Source organism: Danio rerio, chromosome 10, assembly GCF_052040795.2.
Source record: "Danio rerio strain M-AB ecotype USA chromosome 10, GRCz13ab, whole genome shotgun sequence".
Lineage (NCBI taxonomy): Eukaryota > Metazoa > Chordata > Actinopteri > Cypriniformes > Danionidae > Danio > Danio rerio.
The window spans coordinates 24,985,886-25,005,286 of NC_141030.1; the positions used below are offsets into that span (position 1 = coordinate 24,985,886).

General features: G+C 37.3%; 1 protein-coding gene across 9 annotated transcripts in view; it reads left to right on the top strand.

Moving 5' to 3' along the window:
* fbxw11b (F-box and WD repeat domain containing 11b) overlaps positions 1–19,401 on the top strand; it is a 649,789-nt gene that overhangs the window by 3,893 nt on the left and 626,495 nt on the right. For 3 of the 9 annotated variants that reach the window (XM_087269219.1, XM_087269218.1, XM_087269214.1), the window contains exons 2-13: positions 654–713; positions 3,425–3,644; positions 3,818–4,004; positions 4,236–4,326; positions 7,867–8,004; positions 10,253–10,371; positions 10,559–10,808; positions 13,168–13,286; positions 13,771–13,881; positions 14,607–14,685; positions 16,643–16,807; positions 18,249–19,104. In XM_087269219.1, the coding sequence (XP_087125345.1) occupies positions 666–713; positions 3,425–3,644; positions 3,818–4,004; positions 4,236–4,326; positions 7,867–8,004; positions 10,253–10,371; positions 10,559–10,808; positions 13,168–13,286; positions 13,771–13,881; positions 14,607–14,685; positions 16,643–16,804 (1,524 nt within the window). In that variant the 5' untranslated portion in view covers positions 654–665 and the 3' untranslated portion in view covers positions 16,805–16,807; positions 18,249–19,104. 9 annotated transcript variants of the gene reach the window in all.

Genomic DNA, 19,401 nt, shown 5'->3' on the forward strand with positions numbered 1-19,401 from the left:
TAATTTTATTTATTTGTTTGTTTAGAATATAGGTTTTCACATTGTGATTCCAATGCCTAATTATTAAATCTTTTAAATGACTAAATATTCTTATGAATATAATGTGTTCTTTGGAAGAGTGTACTTGTATTATGATGATATTATATTGTCTTTCTGGCATTTTATGAGTGGCATAAAATGGTCTTAAAATGACAGTAATATCGTTTATCGCAATATATTTTAGTGTCCTAATGGTGACTACATATTAACGCAGGTGCTGAGTCGTGGATACTGAGCTTAAAGATATGGATGGCATAATTTCGGTCGTGCCTGTATTTGGGATGTAAGCATATCCTAGTGGTGGCCTTGGCTGTGGGACAGCTGTTGACACGTTACCCAAACACCTACACGCCCTGCCCCATCCCACATCTCCGCCGCATGCTGATGGAGAGTCTGTCCGATTATTCAGCACTCCCAGATCGTAGGCTGGCACTTGTTCCTTTCAGCTGCTTTCCAACAAACAATGTGGTGTGATTATGAACATATGAAAGCAGATGATGAAAGTCTTTTATGTTTAGGAGTGCTTTCAATTCATATTGCAGTGCATGTTTGATTTAAAACAGACATTACTGTTGATTTCTGAATTATTGCATTTGTTTCTTCTTCGTCTGCAGAACACCTCTGTCATGGACCCGCAGACTGCAGACCGCTCTCCAAAGATCACATTGATTAAGGTGAGGTGGACGAGTGGTGCCTCAGGTTTGATGTCACAGGCTGTTAAGAAAATAAACAAATACAACAATAAGGGTCATTTGAGTTGCCTCTCCCTGGGCTTTAAAGGATTTTTCTTATTCAATTACTGTTGACTAAGGGGTTGTTTCACCTAAAATGTGCATGGTAAACATGTGTGCCTATTTCAGTAGGCCTTTATTGTATCCGTATTTAGGATTAGCATTTCCTTCTGAATGTCTTAGGCAGTTATAATGGCCCTGAAAAGATATGGACACGTACACTACTAACACTACCTGTGTTGTGAAGTCAGTTGAAGTCAGAATTATTAGCCCCCCTGAATTATTAGACCTCTTATTTATTTTTTTCCCCCAATTTCTGTTTAATGGAGAGAAGATTTCTTTCAACACATTTCTAAACGCAATATTTTTAATAACTCCTTTCTAATAACGGATTTATTTTATCTTTACCACAATGACTGTAAATAATATTTTACTAGATATTTTTCAAGACACTACTATACAGCTTAAAGTGACATTTAAAGGCTTAACTGGGTTAATTAGGTTAACTAGACTGGTAAGGGTAATTAGGCAAGTTATTGTATAATGATTGTTTGTTTTGTAGGCTATTGAGAAAAAATATAGCTTAAAGGGGCTAATAATTTTGTCCCCAAAATGGTGTTTAAAAAATTCAAAATCTGCTTTTATTCTAGCTAAAATTAAACAACTAAGACTTTCTCCAGAAATAAAAATATTATCAGACATACTGTGAAAATGTCCTTGCTCTGTTAAACATCATTTGGAAAATATTTAAATGCGTAGAAAAAAATTTGAAGGGGGCTAATATTTCTGACTTCAACTGTATGTGTGATTTTGGTTCTTTTCTTATGGTTAAAAATCATTGTTCTCCATAAAATTTGATAAATCGTTTTTTGTTTGTTGTTGGTTTAAAAAAATAAAGCATTGAAAGCATTCAGAAGGAAACACTGGTTACTAGTGGAAAATATTTTAACCTTATTAATGCTTTATCTGTTACTTTTTGATTTAAATATCCTTGTCAGTGGCGTATTTAGGCATGGGCAATATGGTCGATCGCCCAGGGCAGCATCCTGCTAGGGGTGGCATGGAGAGATGGTGCTAAAAAAAAGTGGCCCAGTAAAAGCTTTGAGATAAGATTTACTTTATGCAAGTGTATTAATTTAATTTAGGCAGACATGAGGGATAATTCACATTTGGCGTCTAATGCACATCCAGGTTTGTTATTCTTTATGTGCAACTAAAACTATGCTAGTGAAAACAAATTGACGCATGTGCTGCTCCTGATCCCGGTTGTTCACATGCACGCCGATATGCATCGACATGCAAGTCGACAAAACTGAAGTTTATATTATGATGATGATGTTACTTTGACTAAGCATGGTTATGAAGCAAAAAGGAGGAATAATGAGTCAAGGAGGTAACTAAGACTTCATAACTTTTATTCTTGGCCATGAGTCGGGTCTAAGACAACAGATAATTCTATGAAACTTATAATTTTTGACAGTTTCTATAGAACTGTCAAAATTAATATACATGGAAAAGTATAGAATATTACTCCAGTTGTCTTTACATTGTTTTTCAGTTACATTTAGGATTGATTTCTGTTTTTTAAAATAATAATTGTATAATAATAATAATAACAATAATAATAATAATAAATAATAATGTTTTATTGAAAATAAATATATTTGAATGTTTATAATAATTATTTCAAATGTATACATATATATATATATATATATATTTATATATATATATATATATATATATATATATATATATATATATATATATATATATATATATTTAAAATATTATTATATAAATTCAACCACATAGTCTTTATTTCTTGGGGGATGGTGAGAGGGTATGTTTGGGGTTATTTCGCCCAGGGTGCCATTTAAACTAGAACCGCCACTGATCCTTGTTTAAATGCATCAAATTAATTGCTTTCAAAAATCGGCTCTTCAACATGAATTTCATATTAAACCAAGATATTGTTTCAAACGTGCAGTGCTAGACTAAAATGTTTAACAGAACATTTTTTTTTAATGAAATGTTCTGCCTGAAATTGTATTAGCTTGGTATTAAGATGCTTTGTTGTTGAAATAAGCGATGTTAAATACAGGTGAAGATGTGGCCTAATGTGTTTTCAGATTGTCCACTTTTGACCACTTCCATAGGTAGTTAAAAACACATTCAACTAGATTCTTTTTTTTAATGTCAATGCTTCAATGCCATTAAAAGCTTGCCTACTATCTGCTTACTGAAATAATTATTACTCCTTATGATTATATTATGTTATTAAAGCATGCTAGCCTGACACTTTAGACCTTTTGAAACAGTAAGTTTGCTTTGAAGGCGAAAACCTGTAAAAAGTGTAAAGTCCTGATTATAATACTGTCAGCAGATTTTAACATGGCAGCCTTCCTTATTTTCAGTCATCTTTCAGGCACGTACATTGGCAAACCTCAAAAAAGACCCTTTCAAATTGACAAAGCATTTTTTTTGCCTGCTGTAAACAGGCCGAACGTGTCTCTCTTAGTAGCAGAGCACCTACATCTGCCTTGAAATGCTATAATAGTTTTTATTGCCAATATTCTGAATCTCCTCCAATATGTTCTTTCTTCCCTCCTTCCCCTATACAATTCTTCCAGTCTACCTTTATCTGTCCTCAGGTGAGTAATGGACCCTTGACGGGCTCTAGGAAGCGGCCGTCAGAGGGAAATTACGAGAAGGAAAAGGACGTGTGCATCCAGCTCTTTGATCAATGGTCTGAGGCCGACCAGGTGGAGTTTGTGGAACACCTGATCTCACGCATGTGCCATTACCAACACGGCCACATAAACTCCTACCTCAAACCCATGCTCCAAAGGGATTTCATTACGGCACTGCCAGGTAACCCATAGAAGTCCTTATTTTTGATGAAGAGTTCACCCATTACATTTTACAAATTAACCCTATAGGTAAAAAGGGTTGTGTTTATTCAAATCCTCTCTTTTATTGCAAGTTTTGTCTTTTAAGATTTACCTCCCTGGATTTAAACAATCTCTCAATCATTTGTGTAACAGCTCAGGGTCTGGATCATATAGCGGAGAATATCTTGTCGTTCCTGGATGCTCGCTCGTTGTGTTCGGCTGAGCTGGTGTGTAAGGAATGGCAGCGTGTCATATCTGAAGGCATGTTGTGGAAGAAGCTGATTGAGAGGATGGTTCGGACAGACCCGCTGTGGAAAGGCCTATCAGAGAGACACCAGTGGTGAGTCACAATGCTGATATCACTGTTTACATCCCTCAAACCCGCTCATTTATACACAAGCTTTAACAACCTCATCATTATCTCTCAGTGAGTCATTATGTGACCAGACATTCTGGGGTCCTCCGTTTAGATTGTCTTGTAGAAATTTTTTTTTTTTTTTTTTTTTTTTTTTTTAAGTTTTTGTCCTTGAATTATAAAGGCATGTTTATAAGGAATGTGTTTCATTCACAGGGAAAAATACCTGTTCAAGAACCGCACAACAGAAGTTCCTCCAAACTCGTACTACCGCTCTCTTTATCCAAAAATCATTCAGGACATAGAGGTGGGCTATTTAAATATTTGTTTTTGTTGTCATTTTAGGAATATATTGTGATTTTTATAATGTCGACTCTTGCAAGCCATTGTGAAAGTTTTGTACATTGCACTTGATTGAAATTGATTTAAGTTAGGCTTTAATGCTATATAAACATTGGCATGTGAACATTGACAGAAGCTCACCATATTTGCGTAATCCACAAAAACAAACTTCAGTGATGCTCTGTGCAGAGACGCATGAGAATGAACCTAATTGGTCTTAAATTTAATATAAGTGCCTGTGCTTGTGAATTTGACGAATGTGAAATTTAGTGCTGCATTTCAATACAGTTGTCACACACTAAACAATAAAAACGAGTCAAAATATGAGTGAGTTTTAACTACCAGAAAACAACTGCTGCATAAAGAGACCAATGAAGGAGCTCTTCCTTTATAAAAAGTGATGATAATATTCAGTGTTCTTACAGGTGCTGGTAATCTTTGAAAATGCTTTGATTTTAATCTAAGATTTTAAAAGTGCTTAGATTTTTGATAAAATGCTTGGTATGGCTTGAAAATGTAATTGGTGCTTTTTTATATTAATTTCTTACTAAAAAGGTAATAATGATTAGCTATTTATTAGGGATGTAACGGTATCAGAATTTCACGGTTCGGTAATACCTCGGTATGAATGTCACGGTACGGTATTTATTGAATCATTTACAGGAAAAAACAAAACTTATGAAAATACTCCAAAAAAGTGCCAAAAGTGTCAATGACATACAAATTAGCCATCTATCTGTAAGCTTTGAAACACTAACTTCAATTTTAATAACAAAAAATTATTAAACCATGTAAAAAAAATAAAGTTTCAATTTAGTATTGTTGAAAACTCACCACATTCAACATTTAATCACTCACTCACTTAGATAGAGATGGGTTTAAAGGAAAATTATCATATAATTATAATCTGGTAAAAGCTGGTATCTCTGGGTATTTACAATGTCCCCTGCAACAGAAAAAAACCCTCTCATTTGGGACTGAGGTTTCTGGGACAAGAGAGATATGACTTGGCCCAGGTTGACAGCAGTGGGGTAACGTTGTGCATTGTCTTTCCCCCACTTGAGAAGACAAACCATGAGTGAGATAGAGATCTCTTTGCGGTACAAGTCAATGTCTGCATCAATCTGAACAGTGTGCTGTGTTTCTGCAGTCCCCATGACTGTTATTAGCAAGTGTGCCGCAAGCCTACGTTTGAGTGAAGGTTTCGGCCGTTAGATCGCCCCCTGGGGGCTGGCTGCAGTACAAGTCATAAAGCCCGCCTCCTCCGTGTTAATGAAGGAGACTTGAGCCCAAATAAAAAAAAATATTACACTTGCAATAAAATGTCCCGAAAGATAGTTCTGGTCGATTAAGGCACTGGTTATTGTGCTGAAATAGGTGCAGATCTTCATTTTTGTAAACAGTTTGTTTTTAGCAGTAATTTAATGCTGGGCGTGTCATCGTGATTGACAGCTGTGATTGACAGTTTCTCAAAGCGCGGCGTCTGAGCTTCGGCAGGAGACTGAAGTAGACTGAAATGTTATTATTCGATTTCTGTGTTATTTTACCATGACAAAATGAGTTCAGCAGTAAACTATAGTTTCTGACATACATGATCCTGGTGGAACACTGTTTATTCGCTAAGTTCAGGGCTTTTTTCGGGCTTTATTAGTTTGCTGATACACGCCCAGCCACCCAGATAGCAAAACACAGTTCCGGCTAGATTCTCGCCTGCCAGAGACTTATCTCTTAGAGCTCAGACTGACTAATGTTACCTCTGCTGGACCTACTCCGGATGCCTGGACTCACTGCCCGATTCCAGTCCGAGTCAATCGAGCCAGATGCAGTGGCCGAGCGAGCCGGAATCAGCCCGTGACGCCGCGAGTAAGTTATGCGCTGTGGCCCGGAGCTGGCGCGATTGAATATATAAAACCCTCATATTTGTTAACGTTATTACATCCATTTGTGTTGATATGACAGCAAACGCATGCTGAGAAGTTCGGGGGGCGTAGTTGATTTTGCATAAACCGTTTGATTGGAAGCTCGACTCTGCTCATTTTCGCGGCTCCTCCTCTGGCTCCATCAGACAATCCTTCTGCGCATGTCTGGCTCCAATTTCAGCAGTCTTTTGCGATAGTTTGTGCCCGTCAAGCAGGCGTTTTGCCCTCAAGGCGTTCAATGGGAAAAAGGGCTGTCGCGTCGTCCATATTTTTTACAGTCATTGGTTATTAGTCGTATTCCCCAACTTGCAGGCACGTGCACACGTAGGGCTCAACCTGTGCAGTGCACATGCCCTTTTTAGTCTTGGATAGAAAATGCCGTTCCAAAACGATCAAAAGTGCCCCCGCGACGCGACACAACCTCCGTCCAATCCAGCCCTTCAGTAGGCGCGCGACAACACCTCTCTTGAATATGCGCGCTCAACCCCCCCTCGGCGCTTTACAATACGCGCGCCACAACACAGCTGATCAGAACGCGCGCCACAACACAGCTGATCAGAACGCGCGCGACAGGACCGCTATTCAGCACGCGCGCGGCGACAACACCCGCTTTAGGTTCGATCATTTCCATCTTTTTTTTCATCTCCGCTTCTAACAGCACACTCCATTTCCGCATTACTGGATCTGTAGCGACAACAGACCGCAAAGGATTATGGCCACGCCTGGGCTGATGGGAAATGTAGTTTCAGCTACGTCCCGTTCGCTTCATTCGCCTGAGCAAATTTTCTCAGAAGACCTATAGTTTTACCGAGTCATGCGACTTCGGTAATATCGAAAAAAATTAATATTGCGGTATGACGGTATTTACAATACCGTTACATCCCTACTATTTATATAAATAAAATATTTTAGCATTAAAGTATGTGCATATGCCTGTAGCACTGCAAGTTTTTATTTTTATTATTTTTTTTATATGTTTTTAGTTTTACACTCAAGGTGAGGAAACTACATTTAAGTGTCTACAGTGTTGTTGTTTTTTCCCATTAGAATACTATATTACAGAATGCTATAACAAATAGCATATGATATAATGTAGTCTAAAGTATGTAATTATGTAATTTGCCACACTTGTAAAGTGCTGAAAAAGTTTGAAAATGCATTTGGAATGTGCTTAAAGTGCTTAATTTTGACTTTGAAAAATGTTACTTCAGTGCAGATGCACTTAATATTTAGCTTAATATTAATATTTATTTTTATTAATTTTGATTCAGTTTGTTTTATTTAAACGCACACAGTTGGTCTCTTGATGCTGTAGTTCTGGAGCTTACGCAGCATGCCTGCAAAACAAATTGTAAAAGGAAACTTTTGACAGTATTCAAAAGCGTTCATGCAAATATACAAGGGAGCGGTTTAAAGCATTGACCTATCTGTGGGTACCAGTTATGTAAAAATGACTTTTAAAATATACCATGGCATTCCTAAAGTACCAGTTTGATAATTTTAAACCTGAGTTAATAAAATGATCTAAATAGTTACAAAAAGTGTTTGCCTTTATTTTTAGTTATTTATTTATTTTTATTTTTTAGACCATTGAAGCAAACTGGAGGTGTGGTCGACATAACCTGCAGAGGATTCAGTGTAGGTCGGAGAACAGCAAAGGTGTTTACTGCCTCCAGTACGATGACGAGAAAATCATCAGCGGTCTACGAGACAATTCTATCAAGGTATGAAAACACTTGATCTTGTAATTCTAGTGAAGCTGTTGTGGGTTTGAAGTCATTACTGGTAAAAACCACACCATTTGATTGCGTCCTCCTCACGCTGGTGTGATTCAATCTATAACCACATCTGACTTTAAGTGCGTTCTTGGGAATTATGCTGAAGATGCATTTAATCCGTTTTTGCAACACATGATCTTGTGACTGGAGGAAGAAAGGCTCTAAATTCAGGAAATCAGTTCAAGTATTGTAATACTGAAACTAGTGAAAAGGGTGTTAAAATGGGTACTGATTCAAGTGACTCATTATAAAGGCGAGAATGACTATTGATGTTGATCATATGTAGTTTTAGTGGTTGTTTAAATGCCTCTCAGTGTATTGTTGTGGTAAAAGTACTGTTCATATGCTTTGTGGTTAACTTTTGACTATAAAAAAAAGTCAAATCATTATTGGTCAATGCGGACAATACCTTTTTAAAATGTTAGAAGCAAAGTTAAAGAAATACTTGATGTTAAATAATTTCAAAAATCAGAAATTTTCCAGTTTTAACTTTTTATACATTATTTTTTAAAGCTCTAAATAAAGTGAAAGAACCAGCTAAGGTTAAAATAAGGCTTGAAAGTGCATGGTTTAAAACTATTGATTCATCTATAAAAGTCGACTCCTAGTGAATTAAATGAATCGCCGCTGTAACGAGTCTTTAGTCATGTCAGCGTGACGTCGATACGGAACTCAAGCCCCGCCCATTTGTTGCGTGGATAGACCTAGGAAAATTAAAACCCCTGGCATGCCCACAAAAACTAAAAAGAAAACGAGTAAGACAAACACGATAGCAGATTCCGGTTGAATGAAGTCGTGTAGATGCTGTGGCCTGAAGTGTGGGGAGAAAGTTAGTGTTGTTTTTCCTACCCAAAGATAAGGCTTTGAAGAGTCAGGGGTTGAAGTTTATTTTTGCAAACATACCTTAGCATTATATATTCTGACAAGTGCTACAGCAATCTACTCCCTTATAGGGGATTCATCAGCCGTTTGTTAAAGGCAGGATCAGAAAAGACTTGATATATGGGACTTGTTTTTGATGTCACAGCTTCACAGAAACTTTACAGTACACAGTTCATGGATCAGTTTCCTCCATTTCACAAGTGTAGGCAAGTTCAATTTTAAAATGGTTGCCTCCCTGTTTTCTCTAGCTTGCAATTTATGTATTTAATTGTGTTTTGTTACTTGTAACCTCTTGTGCTGTATCTGGTTAACTCTTTATATTCTCATATCGCGTCTAAAACCACGGTAAAAACACGGCGCGTGCCGCTTTATGTATTTAAATGCATTTGTGAGCTTCCGATCCACTGCTGTTTGTTGTTGCTTTGGCCAACGTCAGCTGCTGTTAAACACGCGCGGCGGTCAAGTTTCAAAATAGTTCAGCTTTGGCCACTGTGTGGATTAATAATGAGCGTTTTTACTCATGGATAAGAATAGAGCAACATGCTGGTGTATAACTGCATTGCTTTAATTCACTCCTGCATTGGGCTCATACAAATTCTTCACTCTGACTACTTCAAAATTGTTGGTGAGCCATGTTGGGCATTTCTCTGTCTCATGTTGAGCATAATCGACCAATCACAACAGATTGGGTCATTGGACCAATCAGCGCAGATTAGCATCGCGCTAAGGAGGGGTTTGAGAACAAATGACCGTTGAACGTATTATATGGGAGTGTTGGGATAATTAGGTAAAAATAAAGGCATAATATAAGAAGTGAAAGTGTTTTATGATCTTGCATGCATATCAGACAGTTGTTGGAGACCCCCAAAACCAAGATATGACCCTTTTTAATGTATAATAGGGGCTTTTTAATCAAATATCAGTAAAGTTACATTTATATTTTTTGGACTTTTGCCAACACAGGTATAAATTAAACAGCTTATTTTATGCTTTAAGACTTCAGAAATCCTTTTTTGTTCAGTAAAAACAACCTTAGTAAACCTCTTAATGAAAGAACGTGTAAACCGCTTTTAAATGTATATATTTATTTGAACAAAAGCCGATTAGATCCAATACATGTTTAAATTCAGATTCATTCTCACTGCTATAACACAAAACTAGCCTTTAAAATTGTCCAATATATTGGTGCATCCCATTTAGAAAAAGAATATTTGCGCAATCACTCTTATCAAATGAAGTTCAAATTTGAGATTGTGAAATTGATGATGTTTGCAGTTGTGAAAAGACGTCATATGTGTGTGTTTGTCCTCAGATATGGGATAAGCAGACTCTGGAGTGTTTGAAGATCCTGACGGGGCACACGGGCTCTGTGCTGTGTCTGCAATACGATGAGAGAGTCATTGTTACCGGCTCCTCTGATTCCACTGTCAGGTCAGATTTCTATCGTCCTCTTGCTCTCTATAAGTCCTCTGTTCATTTCTCCATTTTTTTTTTTTCCTCTCCCCCAACCCTCCCCCCCCCCCCCCCCACTCTTCCATTGCTCCACATGTCTGTTCAGCTGGAATGAAAAAGGACCTGATAAAATCTGAATCCTCTTGCCTTTTCTTTTTCCCCCCAGAGTGTGGGATGTGAATTCGGGGGAGGTTTTGAACACTCTGATCCATCACAACGAGGCCGTGCTCCACCTGCGGTTCTGTAACGGGCTGATGGTCACCTGCTCAAAGGATCGCTCCATTGCAGTGTGGGACATGGCCTCTCCCACAGACATAAGCCTCCGCCGGGTACTCGTTGGACACAGAGCTGCAGTCAATGTGGTTGATTTTGATGACAAGTACATTGTCTCTGCCTCTGGGGATCGGACTATAAAGGTCAGCACTTCAGTCTGTTATCAGCTGTCAGTCAAAGCACAAATCAGTGCTCTTGGGGTTGTATCTGATTTCAGATGTACCTGACCCTAATACATATCAGTCAGTCATCTTCCACTGGGAATATTTTTTTGTTGTTTTTTTTTTTTTTCTTTTAGGAAAGTTTACAGACTTTCAAGTTTAATTTTGTTGTGCATTTTTAAAATATTTGTCTATTTTTAAAAGGTACAGGTCATTTACAAATCAACACAATTCTATGTTAAGGAAATATAATCCACTAAATATGGATCAAGTTATACAAGCAACTTTAAAATATTGAGTTAGGGCAAATATGCACATTATAAGCAATATGAAAGAGATTCCTCTGTTGAAGACAAATAATCACTCGTTCAAATACTAAAAGCTCACTCTATTATTACAGTTAGGTTTTTACAATTGTTTTAAAGTGTGAAAGCTTATGGTATTCATTCATGACTCATTTTGAAAAGTCCTTAATCTAAAACAGTCACTCTGTCAGGTCTATTAGAACATATTTCGTTTGATATTTGTAGTTTTGGACAGAAAATATCCCTCTGTGTGTGTAATATATATTATACATGATTCAGTAATGTCACATGAGCAAAGGTTCAGTTCACCACCCTCTAAGCATTATCAACCATTTAAAATGCCACTACATACAGTTTTTCAAGCATAATTTTTCCCTAAAATAATATTAGTACAATTACTTTTAACTAGGTAAATTCTGCTTCTGTGGCTACCAGATTTGCCTCCGTTAGCCTAAAATCACATCAACTTTGGGTAAGGGTCCTGGTACACAGCCTCCATCTCTGCTAGTGAAACCATTTACGTTGTCATAGTGTAGAAATGCCTGTAAGCGTGTGCGAGTTGCTTTGTTGGTAATGGGCAATAGACTATATCACAGCTAGTTTTTCAGCCCATGAAAATTTCATTCATTTTAATTTCATAAGTTTCTTTTTACAGTATCGATGTTGTAATGTAATTCAAATATAATCCATTAAATAGACTGGAGCATGAGTTAGGTCGTTAAAGGAGATGAAAGAGCTGTCTTTAGCAGCAGGCTAGGGCAGAAATTCCATTGAAAATACTGGGGTAAAATTAATTTCCATATTTTAAAGACATGGCACGGAAAAATAGAATTTAATGCAGTGCTTCTTGTTTGGTCTAATAGCCACTTTATATCTTTGTTGCTGCTTTTTTTTTTTTTTTTTTAAATGTATAAGGAAATCAGATCTTAAACCCGGAAGATGTATAGTGTTTTTAAGCCAGTGTTTCTTAATCACGATTGTCACACCACAATGCACAGCATTTTTATTTATTTATTTATTTATTTTTTGTATGCTTTAACTTCTGATTTGACTAACATGTCCCCTTCAAAGTAGACTCAAGTTATTCTGCTGCAATTTCAGTTTAAAGCATTTTAATGTTTAATATGACTATTTATATTGTTACCGTCTTATCACACTTTACGCTTTTCTAAGATGAAAACACTGCAGGCAAAGCCATTTGCAAATCTGAGACCACTCTGATGTAAAATAAAGGGTTCTTGTGGTCTGGAAGAGTGCAATGAAGCAGTACGGGAGCAATGCACAATATGCGAGGACCTGTCAGTCAGAACACAGTTCATGCATGGAGCACATGTAAAAAGCTTGTTCTCTGAATCAGGTGCATTGTAAATGAGAGAATTATACGAAATATGTAGATCGAGGGTGGCGTGAGAACCAGGATCGAAATTCTGCTTTAAGTAAACCTGAATTGTTTGTTGCATTTTTATAACAGTAAATTTAGTAACAAGGTTTTCTTCCAGCAAATGCACTAGCATAAAAAAACATTCATTGTCTTAATGATATCCACCAAAATCTTTTGCATATATATATGTATTTTTTGTTAATATTGCTTATTTCTGGGTTAAATTTAGTTTTCTGCTTATGTCAATCTAGAAATGTCCAGCAGAGGGCAACAGTGTCACAGGTTTTCTGTTTGCTGGAGAATAGAGTGCTTCAGTTTGTGCTCATATTCTCCAGATGCTGGCTCTTCTCTGCTGGATTTGGGATTCCGGGAACAGACCCCCCTGGTCCAGCCCACCCATCACTGGGAGGGGTGCCAAGTCACTGTGCTGCCCCCACCCTCGCAAAACATTCCTTAAATAATGAGATGGGCATTTTGAACTGGTGTGTGTGTGTGTGTTAATGTCTTGAGGTGGTTTCACATGTCACACAACTTCCTGAAGTGAATATGCAACTGGCTTACATCAGTGAAAAATGGCTCATGGTTTGAAGCTAAGTCTAACCTGCTTTAAAAGTGTTGCATTCAGTTTTTAATCCAGATGTGTAATGTTTTTCAGGTATGGAGTACAAGCACCTGCGAGTTTGTTCGGACACTAAATGGTCATAAGCGAGGAATTGCTTGCTTGCAGTACAGAGACCGACTTGTGGTCAGCGGCTCCTCAGACAACACCATCAGGTGTGTGTGTGTGTATGTGTTTGTGCACGCCAATTGACCATTTTCATTTAGTAGAACTCTCTACTTGAAGCATCTCAAATGATACCATATTAAAGTCTGGGGGACAACAACCAGATCAGATTTTACTCTTAATACAATTACGTACATTTTTACAACCTAGTTGTCAATAATATTTTGTAATCGGTGGATCAGTTTTTTCTTTCATTTTTCTTTGATTTATTAATTAATGTAATAACTTTTTACATTTTAATAATCATTTAATCATGTAATCATTTTATTGAGTTAATGTAATAAACTGATTTGGTGGAGCTGAGCTCAATTGGTGTGTAAATATTGTGCCAAAGAGTTCATTTTCCGAATTCAAAATATAACCTAATAGTTTTCCTTGTTGGTGAAATGTGACCCTAATTCACTTGGTCAGTATTAGTTATGCTTATGGTTTATTTTTTCCCCTCTTAATCTGTGTCAATCTCTCTCTCTCCAGGCTGTGGGATATTGAGTGCGGAGCATGTTTGCGGGTTTTGGAAGGACACGAGGAGCTTGTTCGCTGTATTCGTTTTGACAACAAACGGATCGTGAGTGGAGCGTATGACGGGTATGTCTGAGACTGATTTGTTCCAAGTTGAAGGGAGTCTTGTCATCTTTTTTTGCATTGCATTAAATTGCAGCGAAGAATAGCACAATGTGGAAAAACAATTTTTGCAAATGTTTGCAGACAACCAAAAAGACTGGGAGGGGAACATCTTGTAAAAAGTCTCAATAAAATAAGCATTCAAAATATGCAGCTTTGGTTATTGGAAACCTCGATTAATCTTAATTTAGCATTTAAAACTACAAAGGAGTGTTTTTAAGTTCATTTATTAGCAAAATCATTTCTTAAAGTCCTTGCATTGCTATTGCTGAAATGCAGTAAAGTTGGTGGGATTAAATTTAAGCAGTTTTTTTTTTTTTTTTTTTGGTCTGGATTATGGCTGGCTTATTCCTGGCCTTAATGTGAATAATCTTTTTATTCTCACATCTTTAATTGTAGAGCTGCATTTGTCTGCTCTTAATGCGCTGGTCATTAATCTGATACTTGAGTAGTGCACAATACACAGACAGCCAAGGGAGCAGTCACTTTTAATCCCACAAAGCCCACAATTGAATCACAGATTATCTGTAGATTATGTGTGAAATGCCCCTCTAGAGCTGCTTTACAATGGATAAATGAGAAAAGGGGAGGATTTTAACCAATGTATTGTGGATTTATGATGATCATATTTTTTTGAGTGTGTGTGAAGTCTAATGGGCTTTTAATATTTTGTGTGTGTGTACGCACAGTAAAATTAAAGTATGGGACCTACAAGCTGCACTTGATCCACGCGCTCCAGCCAGCACTCTGTGTCTACGCACACTAGTGGTGAGTCTCCGAACCATTGTAACCTGACACATTTTTACCTAAGTACTGTAAAACATTCAACTGTGTTCTAAAATAATTCATAATATATTTTTTAATGACCAACACTTTACATAGATTTAATTTGCTTTCTTTATATAAACACTTTTTGTAAATTTTATTTTGATTATATTTGACCTATATACTTTTTTCAGCAAGGATAAATTATTCTGATCTAAAGGCACAGTAAATACATTTCACGTTCTGTAAACACATTTGCTAAATTTGTTTAATAAATGCTTTTTCTTAATTTCTTAATGAATCCTAATAAAATATAGTAATGGATTCTGTAAATCAAATCTCCCGTACCAGAATCAGACATGCAAAATGACAAATTATTTGGGTTATGAGGAGGAAAAACAAGTTTTAATGTAACAAGGCTTTCAAAGTAAACAGTAGAATTGAGTTTATTAGTTTCTGGTAAAGATCAGTCAAATAACAAACTAAACTTAACTAAAGAAAGATCATTCATAGTTAAATTAGTTAATAATTTTTCCCTCTCCATAAATGGGAGATAAGCTAATTTATTAAAGGGCCATGAAACCCCATTGTCTCAGCAGGGAGTTTTCACACCTCTAGTTAGAAAAAAAGTCAGCAAAGTGGGTGAGTCCAGCTTTGTTTAGGTGGGAGTGTCAAGTGGCAGAAGACGGAAGGGTATGCATGAAAAGGAGTTTCATTACGTGCACCTGAACTGAATATCCCACAGACAACGCAAACACAGACGCATGGGACATGGACAGTAATTCGGTAACCAACGTATAAATCAGATCTGAAAGCTGTGTGGAAGTGGAGAATTTTCAGTTCATAATATTGTAGTGATATTACTGTAAAATAGTAACGAATCATTTTGACTAAAGTATGTCTTTAAAACCTGAGAGTAGTTCTGATGATACTAACTCTCTTTGCCATCTGAATAAACAAAGAACATTGCTCACACACCTACCAAATTTGTAAAGGCAGGACAATCGACACAAACTGGAACCGCATCTTTTTTTTTTACAAGGAGATGAGTGGCAAATCCGAATTTCACCATTTCCAGATTTGAAAAGCTTTCGGGTAAAAAAAATAATAATAATATTCTTCACAAACGTAAGGCCCACACACATGAGATGTGCTCTCATCACGGGGAAATGGAAACATAACATTTGTTGCAGCACATTTATAAATGTAACACTGACGACCTACGAACTACTTGTTTGAATCACGGTTGACAACACAACGTGGCATCTCTCTGAACTCTGTAACAGGTAAAAATAGTCTTTGTTGCTTCATTAATATGCATGACATAGCTTTAAAGCGCCCTGATTGCTTTCTCTTCATTAATGAAGAGATGTGCTGAAAACTCGATGTCACTTTGTGCTGGCCGATACAGACAGCCAATCTCCATGTTGGAATTTACACAAAGATCTTATAACTGTGATGATGCTTCAATTTCTTTCAAAGCGGACAATCAAATTTGCTCTAAACAAGAAAAAAAACAATTTTCACTTTTTATCTCAATATATGAGTCCTAATAGTGTTTTTAGCAATGCACATGACTGTCAACATCTCAATAAATGTGTTTTGGTGTTTCAAGACTCTTAACAACTTGCAGCCTACCTTTAATTTCCTGAAAAAATCTTTTTTCTTAAATCCCTTTACAGTATACAAATGCAAAAATATGCAACACTCTGCATAAAACTAAAAGCTAAAAACAGACTGGCCCTAAATTACCTTGACCTCAACTAAATGTGTTAAACTTCAGTTTTTTATGTAGAATCGACAAAGTCCACATTGTTGCAGAATCACAAATTCACAAATGTATTACACCATATCCTGCTGTGTGTCTTTTTCATCCCCAGTTTGTGTGTGTGAGTGATGTTGATTCAGCAGCTTTTGTCATAGATGGATTGCTTCAATAATTCTCTCTGTCTGTGTGCAGGAACATTCAGGCCGAGTTTTCAGGCTCCAGTTTGATGAGTTCCAGATCATCAGCAGCTCCCATGATGACACTATCCTCATCTGGGACTTCCTCAACGTCTCAACCAATGGCCAGACTGAAGGACGATCGCCATCCCGCACTTATACCTATATATCCAGATAGCAGGTAATGCTTGGTTTAACATGTATTTAAGGGCACCTATATGAAAATCCTCTTTTGTAAGCTGTAACCTGTGTATAGGTATAGTGTGTCCATGTCATATTGGGGTGATATAAAAACATGAAAGAATTTCCAATGTTAAAATAGAATCCAAATCCCTCCCATTTTGAGGCGGATCAATTTGACATGGGTGTGTTTCCCCGCCCACTGAATATGTTGACACTTGCATGTTAACATGTCTTTGTAGTATCATGTATAATCATATCAAGACAGCATGTGCGCAAAGCAACTGGGATTACAAGATCTTCTCAGCTCGCTGTGAACATCAATTATTATCCAATGTGTTCACAAATGAGTTTTACAAGTTAAAATGCATGTTTGTAATTAATTACAGCTGTTTTTTAATGTCTATAACTACAGCCTTGTGTCAGTGTAATTATAAAAGATGCTTCTATCCTAGTTTGTGGATGTTAAATCATGTTTATTTTGTACATTAACATAATGGATTTCCTGCAACAGTGGCTCTTAACCTGTATCAAGTCACATTTGCCTTGCAAAAGCAGTGCAAAGTTAAATGTGTGAGCTGTGGGTGTCTGTTTGCGTGCGTTGGCATTGTGTGTGACTCATCGATGTGGAAAGGCTTGAATTGATACAGATACACCAAATAATCATTCGTAAAGTTCTTACTGTAATATTTCTCACAAACATTCTTTAAGATCTGCTTTTTCATGTCTTTCACTGTGCTGTTTATCTGAAACAGCCGAGGCAGAGATTAAGGCACACTCTGACAGGCACGTAGCAACAGTGGGCATGGAGAATTAGCATTAAAGGCACAAGCCACAAAATGGCTACATTTGTGTTTAGTGTAGAAAACTCAATATTCTGAAAGGTTTAATAAATAATCTGATGGGTTTTTTTTGAGCTGAAACTTTACAGACACATTCTGGAGGCACAAAAGTCTTCTCTTAACCTCTTAAGGCCCAAGGTGCATTTTTACATGCTTGTTTATTTCTCTTTGCTATTTGGGCTTATTGGAACCTAATTAGAATAAAAACCTAAGTATCGTCTTTTAATATGATGTACTTTAGGAAAACACTTATGTCCATTTATGTGTACTTGTGGTCTGAATTTACATAAAACACCTTTTCCTGACTTTTTTTTTAATGCATATTTAACATGGACTATCAGAGTCAAAACACCCCCCACCACCCAAAATGGACTGCTGCAAAACAGTTGCAGGATGACACTGAATGTTTTATATTTTTTTTACAGACATACAAAGTATTTTAAATAACCACTTAAGAGCTAAAATGTGCTGTCCATGTATGTGGCCATTAAGGTCTAGGAGGTTAAACCTAGAAAATGGGGTAAAATAGGTGCCCTTTTAATAAAATCTCCATTCTTCAGCATTCAAACTCTAAACTGTTTTTATGTGATCTGTTGGCAGGGAAGCCCCGGTGGCGTGCGGAGTGTGTGCGAGTGTGTGTGGGGACTGTTCGGGTGACCCAGTCTCTGTGGAAGTGTGCCAGGATCAAAAGGTTGAGGAACGCCACCAAACACCCCATTTTCCCCACTTGCCCGCCTCTCTCCATCTGTCCGTTTTATTTCTCCCCCTCTTCAGTCGTTTGGAGGGCCACAAACATAAACCATGTCAGTTCTCTTTCTCCCTCTCTCTGCGGAGGAGGAGGTGGAGAAAAGATGGAGAGAGCGATGCCATTAAACCGAGAACATGAGGGTGGGCAACCCTCACCCCGTCGCCCTGTGCAGAGTGACGGCTGCCCCGGCTCCGCCCCCTGGGCCCATGAACTCTGTATCTATCTTTTGTTCATTTTATTTTTATTGATTAAGAAAAAAAGAAAAACTAAAGAGAGGAGGCAAGGTCTGAGTGCCTTCCTTCCCTCAGGACTGTTCTGCATGAATGAGCGAGCGATGGGACGTGTAATGTGTGCTGGTCAACCCCTCAGTTTCTGTCTTATGTTTTTTTTCTTTTGTTTTTTTATGCTTTGGTTGTTTTTTTTTTAAGTTGGGAAATTGACTTCATATTTCTTTTTTCTTGTGGAAATCGTATGAATAACTGTAGTTTTTTGACTCTTCTCCTGTTATGTCGCTCCATTTCTCGTTTTTAGCGCTGTCCGTCTCGTTCCCTTTCTCACTGTCTGCTCGTCTAGGTTCTGAATGACCCATAACTGATCTGAATTTAGTTGTAAACAGAATTGTCTTGTCTAAAATGGTGTTGTATATTGAAAAGATTTTTTAAAGAAAAAAAAAGCGTTATTAATAAGAATAAAGTACTTGACTGTGAAGGAGTGTTAAGAAGATTGCACAAGCGCATCATGTTTTCATAATGTGTATGTGTGTTCGTATGCCCCGTTCGTCCCCTTTTGAGATAAAGGCTTTCCGACAGGCCCGGATTTCACTAACCTTACATAACCACTGCCAAGACCTTCCAAAAAGCACAGGGCCGCTGTTCAAATATTTAAGTTTACCTCCTGCTCCGAATATGTGGAAATTGGCAGCACTGTCATTTTCGTTCTATTTGATTCTAGCTCCTCTTACAATCTCCACCATGGCAACAGCCACTATACATCATTCCAGAGCTG